This window comes from Tiliqua scincoides, chromosome 5 (assembly GCF_035046505.1).
Source record: "Tiliqua scincoides isolate rTilSci1 chromosome 5, rTilSci1.hap2, whole genome shotgun sequence".
Lineage (NCBI taxonomy): Eukaryota > Metazoa > Chordata > Lepidosauria > Squamata > Scincidae > Tiliqua > Tiliqua scincoides.
In genome coordinates, this window is record NC_089825.1 from 22,657,104 (window position 1) to 22,677,040 (window position 19,937).

A 19,937-nucleotide genomic window follows, 5' to 3' on the forward strand; every position below is an offset into this window, starting at 1 on the left:
TCCTCTGCCATCCCCAGCCCCTCCTGGGCCTGAGCTGCCTTTCTCCCCACCCTCCCATACTCTAAACCACACTCAGTTCTGCCTTCCCCCCACCTTTCTGCCACCTCACATTGGACTTACCCAGATGGGTGGGTGCTGCTCCAGTGACAGTGGAGGCCTGCCAGTGCAGCCTGCCAGTGCAGGCCTCTCCACCAATGGCACTAGCTTCCACATGGCTGCAATGTGCTGTATGGCACATATTCTAACAGCACAGGCACCTGTCCCATCAACGGGAGCCAGTTTAGGATTGGGCTGAAAATGTTTGACATCCTTACCTTTTGAATCCATTTATCAGTAGTTTTGTGAATATGATAATAACATTGGTAAGCTAATTGAAATAAAGGGGGCCCCCATATCTGCGGATTCTGTATCCATGGATCAGGTCTGTGTGTCCCCCAGCATGCATTCCGCCTCCAGAGATGAGGGCAGCTCTGCTCCCCTCGCCTCAGGAGGGCCCTCTGAGCTACCCTCGCCTCTGGGGGGCGGTAGCCCCCAGGACTGCAGGGACAGACATTCGCCTGTATCTGTGGTTTCAGGTACCCACTGTGAGTTCCAGAACGGAACCCCTGCAGATAAAGGGGCACTTGTTTTATTTGTTTCATAAAATGAATTTAAAACTCAGTTTGTGAAAGCCAGCCCTGTTCAGGAGCTCACATGGCTCATTCAATGAAAGTCTGGCAGGAGGTCTGGTCTAGAGGGCTGAGCCTCCGTTTGCCTGAAGATAACATCCGAAGGTCGCCAGTTCGAGGCCACCGGCACCGTGCGACCTTGAAGCAGCTGACAAGCTGAGCCGAGTTATTCCATCTGCTCTGAGCGTGGGAGGATGGAGGCCAGAATGTGAAGCCAGATCGGAATGAAACACCTGAATGTAGTGGTTCTTGAAAGACAGAGCCTTCTTTCAATTGAAAAAATCCCTATGGGGATTTAAATTAGCCTGCCTATGTAAACTGCCTTGAATAAAGTCTGAGGAGAAATCTGAGGACCTAGAAAGGCGGTATATAAATACCTGTATTATTATTATTATTATTATTATTATTATTATTATTATTATTATTAAAGTGCAAGGGCGAACAGCATTGTGAGAGCAGCTCTTCCCAAATCTATGTGCTTTCATTCCATGCTTGAGCAGAGCTGCTGTACATAAAGCTGTCTGCATGGAGGACTATCCAAGTGAAAAGAAATTCTGCCTTTGCAGGAATAAAGTAAGATCAGACAAAACCACATTAGGTGAAAGTGAGTCCTGATAATTTTAATAGAACTGACATATAAAAATGTATATGATCTTGGCCTAGCGCTGTGCGTGAGCCATAGATAAGAACTAGTACATTTATCCTAGAGGAAGATTAGGCAAGGCTATGATACATGGCAGGTGAATCAGAGAAAAGAAATCAGTGAGGCTGTTCTAAGGAGTAGGTGATTCCCAGGTCAGGGAAAATGCAGGCCAAGCAGAAGTGGGATGGTAGGACCTAGTGAATCAGAAGCTTATGTTAGCCATGCATGGGATCAGATACTACAGCTGGAGGCAAGTGTGATACCCAATTACTTATCAAGAGCAAACTGGTGGAGAGGAAATGACAGATTCAGCTTTTCATATAACTTGATACCTATTCAAAGCATCAAAAGAAAGCATGCATGATTCTCATGCTATTAAATGGATACGGAAAAACTAGCAAAGATGGGTAATGAATGAAAAGTCAAAAAGTTTCTTATTCCTGAGAAGTCACATCTTGCATCTCTTTAAAAAAATGTTGAGTCTATTTTAAATATGGTGCAGCCAACAATATTATTGGTGTGACCAATCATAAAATGTGAAATCCCCCCCCCCCCCGCCAGGGTCAAAATTGTGCCCTTTCTCTTGAACATATCATGGCACCATAACTCACTCTCCAGCAATGTCGGTGGAGGTTTTGTCTGCTTGGACTCCATAACCTTGCAAGAGCAACTTAATAATTGCTGAATGATTGCTGGACTCATTTGCTTGAAGTGTTCCTTAGAAATGGAGAGGGGACTTCCTTGTGAAAATATCTTCATAAGCTCATTTGCAGAGAAACAAGCCTGTGTGGGAGATAATAAAAATTTATCAAAAGAAGTGCTGAAAGTGCCACATGACAAAAAAGGATATACAACGTTTACAATAATAGTAATAATATCATTGATGCATGGGGCAACACAAACATGAGAACAGATTTCAAATACAATTTGTAGCTTTTAGTTAGGGCTGGCCTATTTACAGTTTTAGAAAATAGGAATGGTAGCCTTTTGTAATTGGACAAGACATTATTATTATTAACAGTATTTATATACCGCTTTTCAACCAAAAGTTCACAAAGCAGTTTGCAGCGAAAATCAAATAGCTAATGGCTGACTTCCTAACTTTATTTATTGGCCAATGACCCAATCCTATTAAGGGCCTACAGTAAGGCAGCAACTCTGGATAAAACAATGGCAATAGTCAAGAACATTAACCCACTTTATAAAAAACCCAGGGTAAATAACAGGACAGAGTAATCAACAGGCACTTCTGCTGAAAGGTCACCATCCTCCTAACTTCACAAGTCAACATTATCTGGAGAAAGACATTTTGGATATGTTCACATGGGAGGTTGTGGAAATAGGAAGTCCTTTCGATAACCAGACCGTAATGGCGCAATCCAGCCCATGAGGCACGTTTGTATCTCCTCAGTGTCGGCTAGGCCGGCGTGCAGGAAGGGGGCAGGGAGGAGGTGGGAGGGAAGTGTTCCTGGGAAGGGGGCAGGTGGGTGGGCAGCAGGAGGTGGGGCTGGGATCTGGCAGTTATGCTGGATCCCAACCCCTGTTCCCAGGGAGATTGAAGCGGCTTTAAGCTACTCTGCTCTCCTCGGACTTGCACCATCTCAAGAGATGGCGCAAGTCTGAGGAGACCCATAGGGGAGAAGGCGTCTTACCCAGAGGTAAGGGGAAAAGTTTCCCCTTGCCTTTGGCTAAGCCGCTTTTGGCCCCTATCCTGCACTGGATACCACACAAGCCTCCTGGCTTGCCTGTTCCAGTGCAGGGTAGGATTGAGCCCTAAGCTGTGTAGTACCTTAAAGATGAAAACCAGTACTTTGAATTTAAAGTTTAAAAACAGCAGAAGTGATCTGGCAGCAACGAAGTTCTTAAAGAACTAGCTAGATGTGCTTCTGGTAATTCGTATTTTTCATCTGTATTTGTCTAGAAACAGTATTCTAGACAAAAATGAGTACTGGGACCAGTGACATCACAAGCAGGGTGTGGGGTGTGTGTGGATTGCACCAGGTGATGCACTCGGGGGGTTGGGTGACACCACTACTTGCCAAAATGGTAAAAACTTGATATTTTTGAAGATTACCGTCATGTTATATATCATTCGCTGATTAATTTAATGAAAGTGCAATGAAACAAACCACATTGAAATATCTGTATTCTATCAAGCGTTATAGTCAAATAACCAGAAAAGGAAAACACAATTGCCTTATGTAACAAAAAGTGGATTTCCTTTATTTACAACTGACCAATGAGACTGATTGCTCTGAAAGCCAATTAGGTGTTATTATGATGCAGCAGGGAATCAATAAGGTGTTAGTATGAGTCAGCTCTCATTTCCATGCATCAGTGCTGATACAAGCACTCTTGTTCAATTGTGTGAGTTACATCAAATGGGCCACTTGTTTTGGTTACTGATTTGTTTGGCAACCTATACTGTTCTATATTTAAATAAATAAGGTGAGTGGGGGTTACACCAATCCTAGTGATGCCACTGCATTTAGTTTATGCCTGTGATATTCTAAATTATTCTGTACGGTCTGGTATGGAGGAGGTCGATCATGGGGTGATGCAACGAGCTCTCACACAAGGTGATCCACACCATGGTGACACCTCTGACTGGGACAAGCTACCCAAGGGCTTGTAGACAGAAATATGCAGAAATGCTTTTAGTATAGGATATCTTGCTTTGCAGTCGGTTATTGGATTAAGCAACAATTCAGCTGGTGATGAACTGTAGTGATGAACTGTGTAGTGGAGGAAGCCCTGAAGGATGCTTTTATGGAATAAGTTGGACAAAAAAAAAATTCATTCTGCTAATTTCTTTTGTAGCTAGAAACTGGGTTGTGCCTTGTCTGGTGATTCATCACCAATGTATACAGAAATGGCAGGCCTGCCCTTTTGCCATTCCTATTCACTGACATATTTTAATGTGCTTAATGATAGAAAATTGGCCATTTTAATTGAGGAAAGAAGAGGGTGCACTATTTAATAATAGGAATCGCTGAAAGGAATTGGAAATTGCTTTGAAATATCTACTTTTATTTAAAAATTCATACAGGCTTTTCCTTTATAGAAATGGAAGAGGATCATAAAATACTTGGGTAATGCATAGAGTTATATTAGATCAACTGTGTTTACTTGAAGATCAATGGCCTATTTTCGTGGCATTTTATTTGAGGGAATGAAGTGTTGCATCTTAATTTAATCAGAAGTAGTAATCACTGCTGCCATCTGTTAGGAACAAAAAACAATGGCTTCCTTATATGTGTGTGAAAAATCAGAAGAAGAAAAATTAGTGCCAGCATAAAAAGTAACACTGTCAGCAGTGGTCTTCTTAAAAGAATAGGTATTTTGCTAATGAGGTAATTAACAGCCCAATCTTATGCAGGTTTACTCGGAGATAAATCCCATTGAGTTCAGTGGGGCCTATTCTGTAGAGTGCATAGGATTTTGGCCTAAAAGAAATAAGAATAAAGGTTGATTAGAGAAAGCAATATTTTCTTCAAAGCTGCTGTCCACCTTATCAACTCAATCCTGAATCCAATTAAGTCATTTTCTTTTTAAATTCTAACCAGTTTAGTTCAACAGATTTGTCAACTTGATACATTGATTTTGGACAGCAGCTTACTTGGTTTTTGGGTCAAGCGGCAAACCTCACTGATGCCAATTCTTCCCATGGTGACAAGTGGAGTGATATTATTAGCCCTTTCTATTAGATTCCCTATATACCAGGGGTGTCCAAACATTTTGGCAGGAGGGCCACATCATCTCTCTGACACTGTGTCGGGGGCCGGGGTGGGGAAGGAATTAATTTACATTTAAAATTTGAATAAATTTACATAAATGAATTTATTAGAGATGGAACTTATATGAATGAATGACGGTCTTGCAGTAGCTCAAGGCCTATCAAAGGCCTTGCACAAAGCAAGGCCAGCCTTTTCCTTCACTGCCACAGCTGCATCACAGACATGAAACAGCAAGTAGTGGAGGGAGCCCTTATCCCACAGCTCAGGTGAGAGGTTGAACAGTCGTCCTCACGCTGAGAGCAGTTGTGTTGGGCCAGCATGGGCTCTAGCAAGTCTCTGGAGGGCCAGAGGCTCACTGGGGGCTCCCCGAGGGCCTGATTGGGAGACCCTGAGGGCCGCAAGTGGCCCCCGGGCCGGGGTTTGGGCACCTCTGCTATATACTAACGTTATCAAAATAGCATTGAATGGAGCCTCAACAAACCAGCAGACGTTATGCTACAATTGGTATATACTGCTACCTAAGATAATCTGGCAAGGCTCTTGTGTGTTATGTGTGTTAGTTTATTTTTGTTTTTGGAAAATAATTTAAAAAAAAAAAAAAGATAATCTGGCAAGGCTCTTTAGTGTGTTCCATTGCCTTGAGAAGTCTTCAGAGGGGGGCATTACTGAACTCTGAGGGACACAGTTTTATACATAGTAGCTTTTTAACCCATGTTAAACATGCAATTGACAATTTATATATATTTTATTTTAAGAACAATACCACAACAGTGCTATGGAATATGATTAATTATAAAATCAGCGTGGCCCTGGGGGGGGGGGGCCTACCATGTTTCATATTCGCTCTCTTCCCCCCGCCCCCATGGCTCCACTGGTGCCAAAAGACTTACCTGTTTAGGAAGGCATTTTAACCTTAGCATTGTTCTTATATTTGGTAGTGCTGGCTGCTATTTTGTTTGCTGCTATTGATTGTTCATTTTTGATATTCTAATTCTGGATACATGGTACGGTACTGCTTCAATTTATTGTTAGACTCCCTGGGCAAACCTCAGTTTGGGTGGGGAGGAACAGGATATAGCTTTTTAAAAATAAATATGGTTTCTCCTTTTGAAAAGATACCTAAGATAACTCAGGGCCAAGTCCTATCCAAATTTTCAGCCCTGGCGTAGCTGTGCCAATGGGGTGTGCACTGCAGCCTGTGGTGGGACAGTAGTTATGGAGGCCTCCACAAGGCAAGGGAACATTTGTTCCCTTGCCTTGGGGCTGCATTGCAGCTGCACCGGTGCTGGAAAGTTGGATAGGATTGGTGCCTGAGATATCTAAGTTAATTTTGTTCATGTTTATTAAAAGTCTTTTCTTGGGAGCCGAAGTGAATCTGATCCATCACAAGTCTCAGAACCAATTTTGTTATTTATATAATAGCCAGAACCAGAGACGTAATGCCATTTCCGGTTTCTCTCTGAGGGTGGGGGCGTGCAAAGCCTGCAGTGCCCTGCCTTCCAGGGAGAACTCGGAGGTGACTGCCTTGCACACAAGGCAGTCAATTCTGGTTTCTCCCCTGAGGGAGGGGAGAAACTAGCTGCTGCAGCTTCGCACACCCCACTCCTTTGTCTGTGTAGACTGGGAGTCTCCACAGGAGATGGAATGGGACACAAGAATAAAGCAGCGCCCTGCCCTCTGGGGAAAACCCAGAAGTGACTGGACAGAGCCTGGGAGAAGTCATGCCCTCCAGCATAGCACCCAGAGCACGTGACCTTCAGTCTACATCCAAGTTACACCTCTGGTCAGAACCAAAATCTTAAGAGACAATAAGTGCATTCTACAACTGCTTCCTTACCTGCTCCCACTCAAGGGTGTTTTCATTATTGTCATAACTGCTTGCTATGTTTTCATTCTTTTGCCTTGTTGCATCTGAGACATTCAGATACTCAGAATCCCTCATTGTGATGCCACAGTAGTTTTGCCTCTTTGTGCTGCAGTCCTTTCTAGTCCTTAGCATCCTCATGAGTTGCTCTATTGCTAAGAATTTGTTAGAAAACAGAGGATTACTGATTAAAGCAAAACAGAAGGATGAAATATGTCTCCTTTATTGTTTCTAGAAGCCAAATCCAGAATGCCTGTAAATAACCCTAGTATGTCAGCTGCCACCACTGCATGAAGCACTGAGACACATTGTCTGAAAGGTCCATCACTAGGAGAGAAAAGAAAAGGGGGAGGTATTTCACACTCTTCCTCTAAACTCAGATGTATGACAGCCTCCTACACATGCACATTCGAGAATAGAAGAAGCTCCATCTGTCTGGAAGTACAGGCATTCTAGTTACACACCAATGCTGAAGTGTTCATGGTCACTGTAGTCTGCTGTGATGGTATCAATAACTTGCAACTTCGGTATTGACTCAGGCAAAGTGGAATGCTCCCCCCCCAATATTTCAAAAGGAGGGAATGATTTCGCTCAGTCATTACGTTATTCTTAATCTTAGAGTACAATGTCAAAGAGGAAGTGCCTCTCCTGATCAGCTTCAGAGAGGGAGGAAGACTTTTCTTTTCCCTGATGCAAATCTAGTGGTTCTTATATGCACTTAAGATAAAGAATGACCTGAGAGTGAAAAAAGAACTTATGCCTTCTTGTTGTCATCCCTTGAGAACCTGCTAGAACACGATACAGTGCAATAATAAGTTGCAGTGCAGTAATAAGGTATTTCCACAGGCAATCAATTGATAATCAGTGTCCTGAAGCATCCAGTACAGTGTACGTGGCAGTGGCACTCTACTGAGCTAGGAAATCCATTGGCCTGTCTTAGTTCAACATATTTTACCGCAAAGCTGATCCAGAATACGCAGCATGCACTGGATGCTGAGGGCCAGCTGGGCACCAGGCAACCCAAAAGAGGTAAGTAAAGAAAATGTTTACTTACCTCTCCATAGGCTGCCTGGTCCCCAGTCGGTCTCCTCAGACCTGCTGGCATAAGTCTGAAGAGCTTCAGGGAAGGGGGGGGTCCAGAATACTGGCACGCAGGGCTGCTACTGAAATCTAACCCTTTCCCACTCCCAAATGCTCCCAGCCTGACCCAATCCCTGCCTCGACCTGCCCCTGCCACTAACTTACTAATGATGGTGGAAGTTCTGTGAGCTCCGCACTGTGGCCTCCTGACATTTGCAGTGGTGGCAGCTTTGTGTAGGGCCTAACAAGCAGCAGCCTGGGGGATCACAAGGTCCGCCACTGTATCCTACAAATAGGACTGGGCCATTAATCACTGAAGGTTCCCTCAAACAAATTAATCCACCTACATTCCATATGCATCATGATTCATTATGCTGGTCTTGCAGAGAGAGAGAGAGAGAGAGAGAGAGAGAGAGAAATTTATCTTCTAATTCTGTTGTCCCTTTGAGAGGCAGCCAGCTCAAAAATTATGGATTTAATTAGACAAAGAAGACAACTTGAGGTGTGTATGCAGATCTACCTGCTACCTGGAGTTCATTAGTGCTGTTCAGAGAACTGAAAATATATTGCATGAAGAATTCTGGTGAGGGTAAGTGAGCTTTCCCCAGGCAGATTCCCTGCAGAGCCAATGTAAGAACGCCAGCAGCCAGCCGGGGGAGTGTATTTTCATCAGCACCATTGATATCCTTTATTCCAACTTCTTTCTCCAGATCACTTACATAAATGCACTGGAAGAGAAGAAAAATTGGATTGAGACATACATAATTAGATTGTGGTACAAACCACGAGAAGGAAAATGAGAAGGATAAGGGCATTCTCAAATATGAGGTTAAATCAATCTACCATACAAGAATGAAAATATTAGAACTGGTGATAGAGCTAGAATATGGAACTGGGGAGTTTGAGTTTCCCCCGTTCACAACCTTTATGTTCATTACTACCCAAACTTAAACCTCTCTGGAGTTTTGACTCATCTCATGATTAGCTTTGTACGAGCTACATGGCAGCCACCAAAGCCCTTCCTATTTCCCTATAAGCCCCCTTGCCTTTCCTGCTGAAATTCACCTGACAGCAGAGGCAGTAAGAAGAACTACTGCTGATGTGGCCTTTTTTGGGCTGCAAACTCTGGTGGGTGTTAAGATTTGTGAAAATATGTTTGTGTTTTTTTTTAAAGTATTTTCTCCACCACTCCCACATTTTTTGTTTTTATGTTGAGGTACTGCACCACAGCATGCGGAAGCCAGGAAGAATGTGACTGAAGTACTGATTTATTACTTACAAGAACCTAGACTTTATTCCTGGCTCTCTACATACTTTGTCTCAATTAGCAAAATAGGGATAATGAGCAACTTCTCCTCTTCCCCTGCGCAAAGACTTTTTGCTTTGTGTGGTCTGTTTGCAATAAAAGCTTCTTGGGGGCAAATGGTTATGCTATGAAAAATCTCTGCTACTTTATCAGCTATAAAATGTCTAGTAGACTCTCCAAAATTTGGAAATAATGCATTGATTTTTTGAATCTAAATGCATGGGTTAACTAAAGCCTATTTCCTTCCCCACTCCCCCACCCCCGGTTTCCACTCTTATTGTTTAGCTCTTCAGCATTGTATTTTTTCAGGATGTGTGGATGAAGTCAATTTCATTTTCTCCATTACATTTGGTGTGCAAATTAACGTGATGTGAACTTAAAGATACACTCATATTCTGAAACACCTGTTCTACCTGGTCGGGTAGAACTTTCCTAAACTGTATGCATGTCACCAAACAGTATACAGGATATTTAGACCTGAATATCACAGCACTCATTATTAGAGATGAGTGCAATGATGGGGATGTGATCTGATACCCATTGTTAAGTGACACTGTTGTTAAGCAATATCACCTGTTGAAGCCTCCATAGCTGAAGGGAGTTATGTTCGCCTCGCCTCTGGGGGCTTTTCTGAGCCCTGCATAGGCCACACGCATCTGGCCGCTGCAAAACAGCCATTCTGCACGCAGCCTCTGCAGGATGCAGAAAAGCCTCCAGTGTTAAGGGGAGCACAGGTCTCCTCACTCTGGAGGCTTCATGTTTAGGAAGTGCGGGATCAGCAACAAACTGCCATATACGTGATCCATCACTGATTGGAACTTTGCTAAGCAATGTTCACCTGCACTAATAATGCAGAAGTTAAAATCTGCTCTTTTTATTCATCAGAGGTGCCCAAACCCTGGCCCTGGGGTCACAAGCAGCCCTCGAAGCCTCTCAACGCGGCCGTCAGGGAGCCCCCAGTCTCCAATGAGCCTCTGGCTCTCCAGAGCCTGCACTGGCCAGACACAGCTACTCTCAGCGTGAGGGCAACTGTTTGACCTCTCGCATGAGCTGTGAACATAAGAACATAAGAACATAAGAACAGCCCCACTGGATCAGGCCATAGGCCCATCTAGTCCAGCTTCCTGTATCTCACAGCGGCCCACCAAATGCCCCAGGGAGCACACCAGATAACAAGAGACCTCATCCTGGTGCTCTCCCCTACATCTGGCATTCTGACTTAACCCATTCCTAAAATCAGGAGGTTGCGCATACACATCATGGCTTGTACCCCATAATGGATTTTTCCTCCAGAAACTCATCCAATCCCCTTTTAAAGGCGTCTAGGCTAGACGCCAGCACCACATCCTGTGGCAAGGAGTTCCACAGACCGACCACGCGCTGAGTAAAGAAATATTTTCTTTTGTCTGTCCTAACCCGCCCAACACTCAATTTTAGTGGATGTCCCCTGGTTCTGGTATTATGTGAGAGTGTAAAGAGCATCTCCCTATCCACTCTGTCCATCCCCTGCATAATTTTGTATGTCTCAATCATGTCCCCCCTCAAGCGTCTCTTTTCTAGGCTGAAGAGGCCCAAACGCCGTAGCCTTTCCTCATAAGGAAGGTGCCCCAGCCCCGTAATCATCTTAGTCGCTCTCTTTTGCACCTTTTCCATTTCCACTATGTCTTTTTTGAGATGCGGCGACCAGAACTGGACACAATACTCCAGGTGTGGCCTTACCATAGATTTGTACAACGGCATTATAATACTAACCGTTTTGTTCTCAATACCCTTCCTAATGATCCCAAGCATAGAATTGGCCTTCTTCACTGCCGCCGCACATTGGGTCGACACTTTCATCGACCTGTCCACCACCACCCCAAGATCTCTCTCCTGATCTGTCACAGACAGCTCAGAACCCATCAGCCTATATGTGAAGTTTTGATTTTTTGCCCCAATGTGCATGACTTTACACTTACTGACATTGAAGCGCATCTGCCATTTTGCTGCCCATTCTGCCAGTCTGGAGAGATCCTTCTGGAGCTCCTCACAAGCACTTCTGGTCTTTACCACTCGGAAAAGTTTGGTGTCATCTGCAAACTTAGCCACTTCACTGCTCAATCCTGTCTCCAGGTCATTTATGAAGAGGTTGAAAAGCACCGGTCCCAGGACAGATCCTTGGGGCACACCGCTTTTCACCTCTCTCCATTGTGAAAATTGCCCATTGACACCCACTCTCTGCTTCCTGGCCTCCAACCAGTTCTCAATCCAGGAGAGGACCTGTCCTCTAATTCCCTGACTGTGGAGTTTTTTCAGTAGCCTTTGGTGAGGGACCGTGTCAAACGCCTTCTGAAAGTCCAGATATATAATGTCCACGGGTTCTCCCGCATCCACATGCCTGTTGACCTTTTCAAAGAATTCTATAAGGTTTGTGAGGCAAGACTTACCCTTACAGAAGCCATGCTGACTCTCCCTCAGCAAGGCCTGTCCTGTGGGATGAAGGCTTCCTCCACTGCTCACTGTTTCACGTCTGTGATGCAGCAGCAGCAGCAAAGGAAAGGCCAGCCTTGCTTTGTGCAAGGCCTTTTATAGGCATTGAGCTACTGCAAGACCTTCATTCATTCGTATAAGTTCATCTTTAATATATTCATTTATGTAAACTTATGTAAATTTATCCAAATTTTAAATGTAAATTAATTCTTTTTTTCCACGGCCCCCAACACAGTGTCAGAGAGATGATGTGGCCCTCCTGCCATAAACTTTGGACACCCCTGTTATACATTAAACACTGATTCAGAGCATTCAGAGTTTCTCCAGCTGGGGGAATGGGAAAAAGACATACAACTTTATATCATCTGCATATTGGGACTTCCAATACCACACCCTGGATAATTTCAATGATTTCATATGAATGAATGAAGTTTATTATATAACCATAGGTCATTACAATATATGAGAACACATATTACAATATATACATATAAAAGCATACAATAACATTACAACCTACAAAACACGTAAAATAAGGCAAGAGATTTTAGTACTTAACGTAGGTCAGAAAATGATTTCATATAAAACAACATGGAGGTAAAGATGGAACCTTACAGGACACCTGTAAGGGCACCACAGGCCAAAGGATATGATGTTGAACAGGAATACCCCAGTACTACCCACTTTCCTGAATGGATCAGAGCCATCATAAAATGCATCTCCCAGTACATCACAGATAGGCAGTCAAGTAGGTACCATGGTCAATTGTACTGAGGATCTACTGAGAGTCCAGCAGAACCAATAGGAACATATTCCCCCTGTCTATTCCTGATAGTTACCATATGATAGTTACCATATGAAACCACATCCACCAGAGAGACCAAAGTGGTTTCAGTCTCAAAACAAGGCCAGAACCACAGAGGGGGGGGGGGAATTCCAATTTGTCTGTAACGGTTTCCTAAAAAATAGTGTCAAGGCATTAGACAATAGCTACCATGTGCTTCCTGATTTTTAAAAGTCTGTTTACATTTAACTACAATGAAAGTTTTTTTCCCCTTGATGTAAGTTGTTCAGTTTTCAAGAATCTCTTTCTGTGGCATGAACTCAGAGAGCAAGGTAGCCAAAAGTTTATCTTCCTACATCAAGCAAAGAGGCGCTAAGCAGCACATATATCAAAACAATATCCCTTTCTTGTTATTAAAAAGAATGCAAAATTCCAAAAGCAGGATGTTTTATTGGGCCCACTTCTGTTCACAAGGGAGTATACATGTACCTGAGATGGGAATGATTCTCACATCCAAAGGGATGCTTTTAAAAATATGTAGTGAGCTTATCTGGCCCTGAATTTGGGTATTAGGGGTAAAAAAACAACAACAACCCAGATCCAGATTCTTCCATGTGCACACACATGCACCATTGGGCTGTAGCTCAGAGCCAGAAGCGGCTGCATCCATGATACAGTCTTAAGATGCTGTCATAAGAACATAAGAAGAGCCCACTGGATCAGGCCAAAGGGCCATCTAGTCCAGCTTCCTCTGACTCACAGTGGCCCACCAGATGCCTCAGGGAGTACACAAGCCAACCAGAGATCTGCATCCTGGTGCCCTCCCTTGCATCTGGCATGCTGAGGTAGCCTATTTCTAAAACCAGGAGGTTGCATATACCCATCATGGTTTGTAACCTGTGATGTACTTTTCTTGTAGAAATCTCTTATAGTCCCATCTTCTTTTAAAGGCATTCAGGTCAGATGCCAGCACCACATCCCATGGCAAGGAGTTCCACAGACTAATTACATAAATAAAGACTTTTGTCTGTTCTAACTCTCCTGACACACAATTTTAGTGGCTGTCCCCTGGTTCTGGTGTTGTGTGTGAGAGAAAAGAACATCCCTCTATCCACCCCCTGCATATTTATGTGTGTCTCAATCATGTCCAACCTCAGGCACTTTTTTTTAGGTTGAAGAGCCCCAAATGCTGACAGAGATGGAAGAGTTAGACCTGCATCCAAATATTGTACAAGTGCAAGAAAGCTTAAACAAGGATACTTTGTTACCCCTTCCTCCCCATAGCAGTCAGAAAAGTCTCTGCTAAAGATCAGGAGGCCTCCAGAAGGGGGTGAAGTGGGGCATGGGAGGGACTGTAAGGAGACGGTGGAATTGCTTTGAATGTACGTAGGTAGAGACATTGGAGCTCTGCTTACTGAAGGGATGCCCAATATTTAAGCAATTCTGCCTTCCCCCTGCAGCCCTCCCCACTCCATCCAATTATTTTCTGGGGCTCCCCTGACAGAGTTGCAGTGGGAAGGAGAGCAAGGATGCAAGCGTGCGTGAAGGAGCTTGCACAAGACTTGGGTTATATTTTCCTGGAAAACCCTGCAGTGCTTTACCATCAGTGTCTTGACATCCCTCCATAGCTTTCCATTCCTGATGACTGTAACCACTGTTTATTAACCACAGTATAGCTAGCGGGTCAAAGATACACTTGACATTGCTTTGTGCTGAGTTCACTGGGCTCACAGCAGCTTCAAATTTGGCTTGAACTAAAAGATGGTGAGTCATGATCTCAATGTAGATCAAAACATTCATAAGGCTACTTGGACCAACTCCACACTCCACCCAGCATTGTAGTGATTATGACTGCATTAAAAAAAAAACAACCCACACTCTCATAAAGATGGCTGCAAATTTGCTTTGAACATCCATGAATACGGTTTACTCAAGGGATCCACTCAGTCTTTACTGCTGTTTTCTCATTTCTTTACCTGTTTTTCAGGGATTTCCAAATGTTTCCTTATTGCCTCCAGAATATCTTCCATTTCATTCTGAGAGAAGTAATTGCGGTCTTCATCGCTTCTTAAATTGAGCATGCTGTTCAGGTAAAATTTATAATCCCTGTTCCTCAGGCTGAGCTTTGATGAGCAGATGTCTCCTTGATGAGTGATGTAGTAGAGAAGCATGAGGGAAATCTTCTGAAATACGTCTTCACTAAGATGTGCCCCTAAATCTCCTCCAGCAATTAATATCAAAGCATCTGATTTAAGACACTTCAAATAAGAAAAACAAAAATAAATTAATGTTAAAGAGGAGATCAGCAGAAAGCTCTGATGAGTAGGAAAACAGATCCACATAGGGCTACCACTGGTCTTAGTTCTGACCTCTGATCTGATCAGAGAACTAGCTTGGGATATAGGCAAAGACCTTCTGGAACCTGAGGTGATACACCAAATCCTGCCCCTCCTTAACTGGCAGCATATCAACTCTCACCCCCCCAATTCTCCTACTCCTGTTCCCTTGATTTGAAAAGGAAGAAGGGAAGGGACTTGAGCTCTAGCCCAGTGGCCTCCACATGCTGGCCTGTGGGCTAGACCTGGCACTGAAATATTCATTTCAGGTGCAGCATAGTGGTGGTGAAGGATTACTGCTCTGCCCTACAGCCACTGTTTGCCACACCTGATCTTTGCAGAACCTTGTGCCAAGCAGCCACTTCATCTGGGAAATTGGGGAGCAGAGCCTTCTGGGGTGACATGTGGCAGAGGTGGCTGCCCAGCGTGAGACTGCAAAGATTAAGTGTGATGAACAGTGACTGCGGGCCAGAACAGCAAACCTTTGCCACCGCTGCTTTGCCACCCAAAATAAATATTCCAGCCTGCCACAGGCCATGGTTTGGAGACCGCTGCTATAGCCAGCTCTCATAGCAATGCTCACATTCTTTTCAAAAATAAAATAAACTCCCTATTCAAGAGCTCAGAAGTGACTGTGCAGCTGATCACCCAAGTGCTGTACTAAAAATGCATTGCGAACTGCAGGAATTGTAGTGACTATAACAGTCTTTTTATAGCTTCCTTAAGGTTTGACCCTCTTTGCTGCTCTGAAGATCAGTGCTGCCTTCTTTTATTTTTCAGCTTGGACCTAGCATCTGCCATCGTTTTATCTGCCTTTTCCACCACAGCTACTGTCAAGAAAAGTAAAGATCCATTTTGTTCTGAACTCCATTTTGACAGGCCAAGTAGCAGGGGGATGAATGAAGTGCCTTGCTAAGCAAGGTTGAAGGGCTTATCAGTGATTCCCAGGCTGAACACCTGTGGAATCTGCTATTATCCCCATTTCAAAGTTCATGGAATTAAGCACTGATCAGCAAGAATAGCTGAGATTCTCCAGTAGGGAGTGAGCGGGATTGCATCAGCCTGTAACAGTGTCCTGGAAGGGTTAGAAAACCTGAAGTCCAGATTGGACAGGGCAGCATCGAAAGGTAGCCTCTCAGGTATAAAACCTTGTTGTAGGGCCTATCAGGGTCTTCCCATGACCATCTACATGGATTTCTGCTGTAGCTAGGAAGGGCCACCATGGGCAGGAGCTATACTCTATGGGTGAGAGATTACCTTATTTATTTTAATTGCTGCAAATGCTTATAACTTTATTTAAATTCTTCTGTGTTCTTTATAAACTAAACTACTTGTATAAACTTGTATTTTAGCTCTTATCTTGCAGCCTGTGGGAAATCACAAATGTATCTAATGGCCGATTCCTATTCTTGGCGGTATGCTAGTGTACGGTGATATCTGCCACCATGGTGGCCGCTCCGCTGGTCTGTACAGTGCTCCTGTTGGTGCCAGGGCTGACAGGCCACATGTTGTCAGTAGCACAGCACAGATCAGGTGCCCGGAAGGGCCCTCTGTTAGCAGAGGGCCAGGAACTAGGGTGGGTTGGGGGAGGTCAGGGTAGATCTTGGCAGCATTTTCATATCCAGAATGCTTGTCCTGACACAGCCTTGGCAGGCTCCCTACAGAGCTGGCATATCTGAGAAATCCCATTGGACCATGGAGCAGCAGGGAAGCAAGTAAAGGTTTCTTCTTCCTTAACTGTCCCACCTGGCTGGTCCTTGATCAGTGCACAGGATGCAATAGATGCTGCATTGGCAGCTCTGGATTGTGCATAGAGGTGACTGTTACCCTGCATGTGTCTGATCTTGTCTGATCTCAGAAGCTAAGCAGGGTCAGGCCTGGTTAGCACTTGGATGGGAGACTGCCAGGGAATACCAGGTGCTGTAGGCTTATACCATAGTCTTTTGAGACTGAAGGTTGCCAATCATAGAGGTGAGGAATAGGATTGGGCCAGAAGATAATTTTGGCTATGCTTTTATCTCTGCCAGGCAAAATGAGGTAGATTTGTTGCTGAGCCACATTTCTTCTGCAAATTTTTAAGAGCATCGCTACCACACAAGATTCCTTCTTTAGTTTCTATTTTGGAAGCAGAACTGACTACTGTACTTCATTTTCTAAATTCCAAAGAAAAAAATAAATGATAATAAAAATGTGCATGTGTAATTGAAGGACAGAGTAGTAGATCCAGTGAAAATTAGTCATTCTTAAGCAGCACTGAAATGAACAGGGCTTAAATTAGTCATGATGAACTTATCTCTTTGACCTCAGTGATTCTTAAGAATGACTCACTTTTTCTTGATCCAGCTCATGGTATAGCCCTTGAAAACACATACCAAAAGAAATCAGCTTGAAAGAAAACAAAATCAGGCATTCATTTTTCTTTAGATGCAAGACCAAGTGCATGAAAAAAGGAAAGTTTTACCCTTGCTAAATTGTCCGTACAATTTTTCCTTTCACCACTTGACACATTAACTAGACTACTGTCCTTTTGCATCCCATAAATCCTTTGTGGACACAAAGTTCTCTCCAGTAATATCCTGATAATTTCTCCTGATTGGTTCTGGTGGCATTCAGAGTAATTGTCAGCAGAAAGGATACGTAGGACATCTGTCAAATAGCTTTGGCTGGAAGCATTGTTGCGGTTCTCCTTCAGGTCTGCTTCGGCTTGTGTCCCTGCAGCATTTGGGCCAAACAGAAAAGTCAAAGGTGCCATCCAAAGAACTGGATACTTAGTCAGAAAGCACATTTCCTCTTCCTCCTGCAGTGTGGGTCTGGATTGAGTGTTGACTCGTGGTTGGCAGTTCACAGCTTGAACTTGGAACCTGAGGAATTTATATAATAAAGGGTAGGGGGAGCCCCTTAATTAGAGTGGCTGCAAGGATTTATTAATTGGTTAGCTAAGCTGATTTGCAGTGACAAGCTGCTTCTGAACAATGGGGAGAGGGGGTTGGGTCTGTAGGGCACTTACAGCAGGGAAGTAGCAGGAAACCTATGATTCTGGCCATAATGGTTCTGCAGAATGACACATAAAAGGTTGACTTGGATCATTCCTCCCCTTGCCCTTCATTTTAAAAAAATCTTTCTAGCAAGTCGTTTCATTCTCATGAACAAATTTGATAATGATAGGCTTCAGTGATAAGTTTAGGAGAAAAGTTATTGGTTTCTCTTTCACTGCAAAATGTCAGGATTAGGGAGACTTGGTGAAGATTATACATCGAATAGACCTGCAGGGCAAATAGACATGCTGTTTTTCATTCATCTGTACAACTAATAGTAAGGTGTGGGTGAAAACAGTGATAAAGAGATAAAAACACATAACACCACTTTCTGTACTGCTCATTTTTGTAAAAAAACAATACCCCTCCCCAAAAATCTGTGGAAAAAATAAAACTATTTTATCTGATTTTATTTATTATTTAATGGTGGGGTGCATTGGCAATGGCTGTGGCTGCATCTGTTGATACTATATGACCTACCTCACCTACTTAGTACACTTTTAAAGCTACTATAATTTATAGTTACAGTTGGTTCTCCTTATCTGTGAATTTGCTTATCTGCGAAGGGCAGAATTGCAACCTTCTCTTGTTATCTGTGCCTCTGTTCTCATTATCTGCTATGCAGTGACCTTTCAAAGACTGCAGGGACCTTCAGAACAGTGCCTATGACCAGAGTGAACCCCTTAAAAATGGCCGGCGGGAATATCTGCCAGCCATTTTAAAGGGTCTGCACCTGTTGCAGACACCATTCTAAAGGTCCCTGCAGCCTCTTCCTGCTGCACTCTGGCTGGCTTCTTGAGGATATCTGCTGGATTCTTCTGATGGCAGGGAAGGTACCCTTGTTCCCCCAAGGGTACCCCCTTGTACCTAATCCCATTGATCCCATAGTATCAATGGTTCGACATCTGTGAATTTGCCGAACTGGCTATATAATGCAAATTTTAAATTAAAACACATAACATGCTTCTGTGCTTCTAACTCTTAGAAAACAACAAAATCCATGAAAAAATAAAAATGTTTTCTCCCCTTACTAACAGCTTGATTTGATGGGACCCTTGGATAAGGACATAGCACATAGATCCTGCCCCAGCTGTGTTGCAGTGTTGAGGTCTGGTTGCCAGGTCAGATGTATCCCAAACCCTGACTTTTCTGAGGTGGGGCCTGTTGATGCCATAAGACTTCCAACCCTTTGAAAAATAGATGAGAAAATTTGGTAGCAGGACAGGGCCCAGCACCACACGTGCAGCCTTTCCCACCCATCTGCCTGAGAAAAGAGCAAGAAGTTGAAAATAGAGAGTGATTATTGGCAAACTAGAAACCCAAGGTATACATATATAGGAGAATAGGGTGGTGGGACCCTGAGGTGGAAAAATGCGCTGTACCATTTAAGACGGTTGGAGGTTGGTTTCCAGTTATGAATGCTGCTTCATGCAAAGTGAGAAAACAAAACCCTTCCCTGCAACTTTCAAAGCAATGAAAAGAGTTCTGTGCCTGCTCTTACTCTGCTAGTTTTCCACCAGCAAGGAGTTTTTGACGAAGTAAGGCATGCAAGAATGATACCCCTCTCCACCTGCAGTTAGAAGTAGTACAGACCATTTTGCCACCTCCGCAACTGCATTCCACTGAACCTGTAGATCAGGATTACATCTGGCCCTCATCTGGTAAAGCAGGACATAGTAGCCCCTTCTGTGTGGTACCTGATACAGAATGTATAAAGGATGTTGGTCTTTGCCATCCTATACATCATTATTACAGATCTATGGGCGGGATCATGTACCTTCAGGAACAGCGATATGTTTACAAGTGTGTGTGTGTGTGTGTTCAGTTTTACATTTAAAAATATGTTACACTCTCTGAGCTGTTGAGTCATCCCGGAACCAATCTAAATAAGCACATACTTGAATCAAAATATAACCTTAAGAGCACCTTTTGGCTGAGAGCTAATTATTTTCTCATGTTGAAAGGAGCCACTTGCAAGGATATAATTCTGTCAAACTGTTAAAAGAAAATTTAGA

At 43.6% G+C, this 19,937-nt stretch overlaps 1 protein-coding gene across 1 annotated transcript in view; it reads right to left on the bottom strand.

Annotated features, from left to right (window-relative positions):
• The window catches only part of SLC39A12 (solute carrier family 39 member 12), a 35,584-nt gene extending 17,912 nt beyond the window's left edge, over positions 1-17,672 (bottom strand). The window contains exons 1-5 of the mRNA XM_066627653.1: positions 17,400-17,672; positions 14,528-14,809; positions 8,513-8,720; positions 6,886-7,067; positions 1,923-2,094 (exon numbers count right to left, since the gene is read on the bottom strand). Of these exons, the coding sequence (XP_066483750.1) occupies positions 1,923-2,094; positions 6,886-7,067; positions 8,513-8,720; positions 14,528-14,809; positions 17,400-17,672 (1,117 nt within the window). The remainder of the gene's footprint in view (positions 1-1,922; positions 2,095-6,885; positions 7,068-8,512; positions 8,721-14,527; positions 14,810-17,399) is intronic.
• Between the last annotated feature and the right edge of the window lie 2,265 nt (positions 17,673-19,937).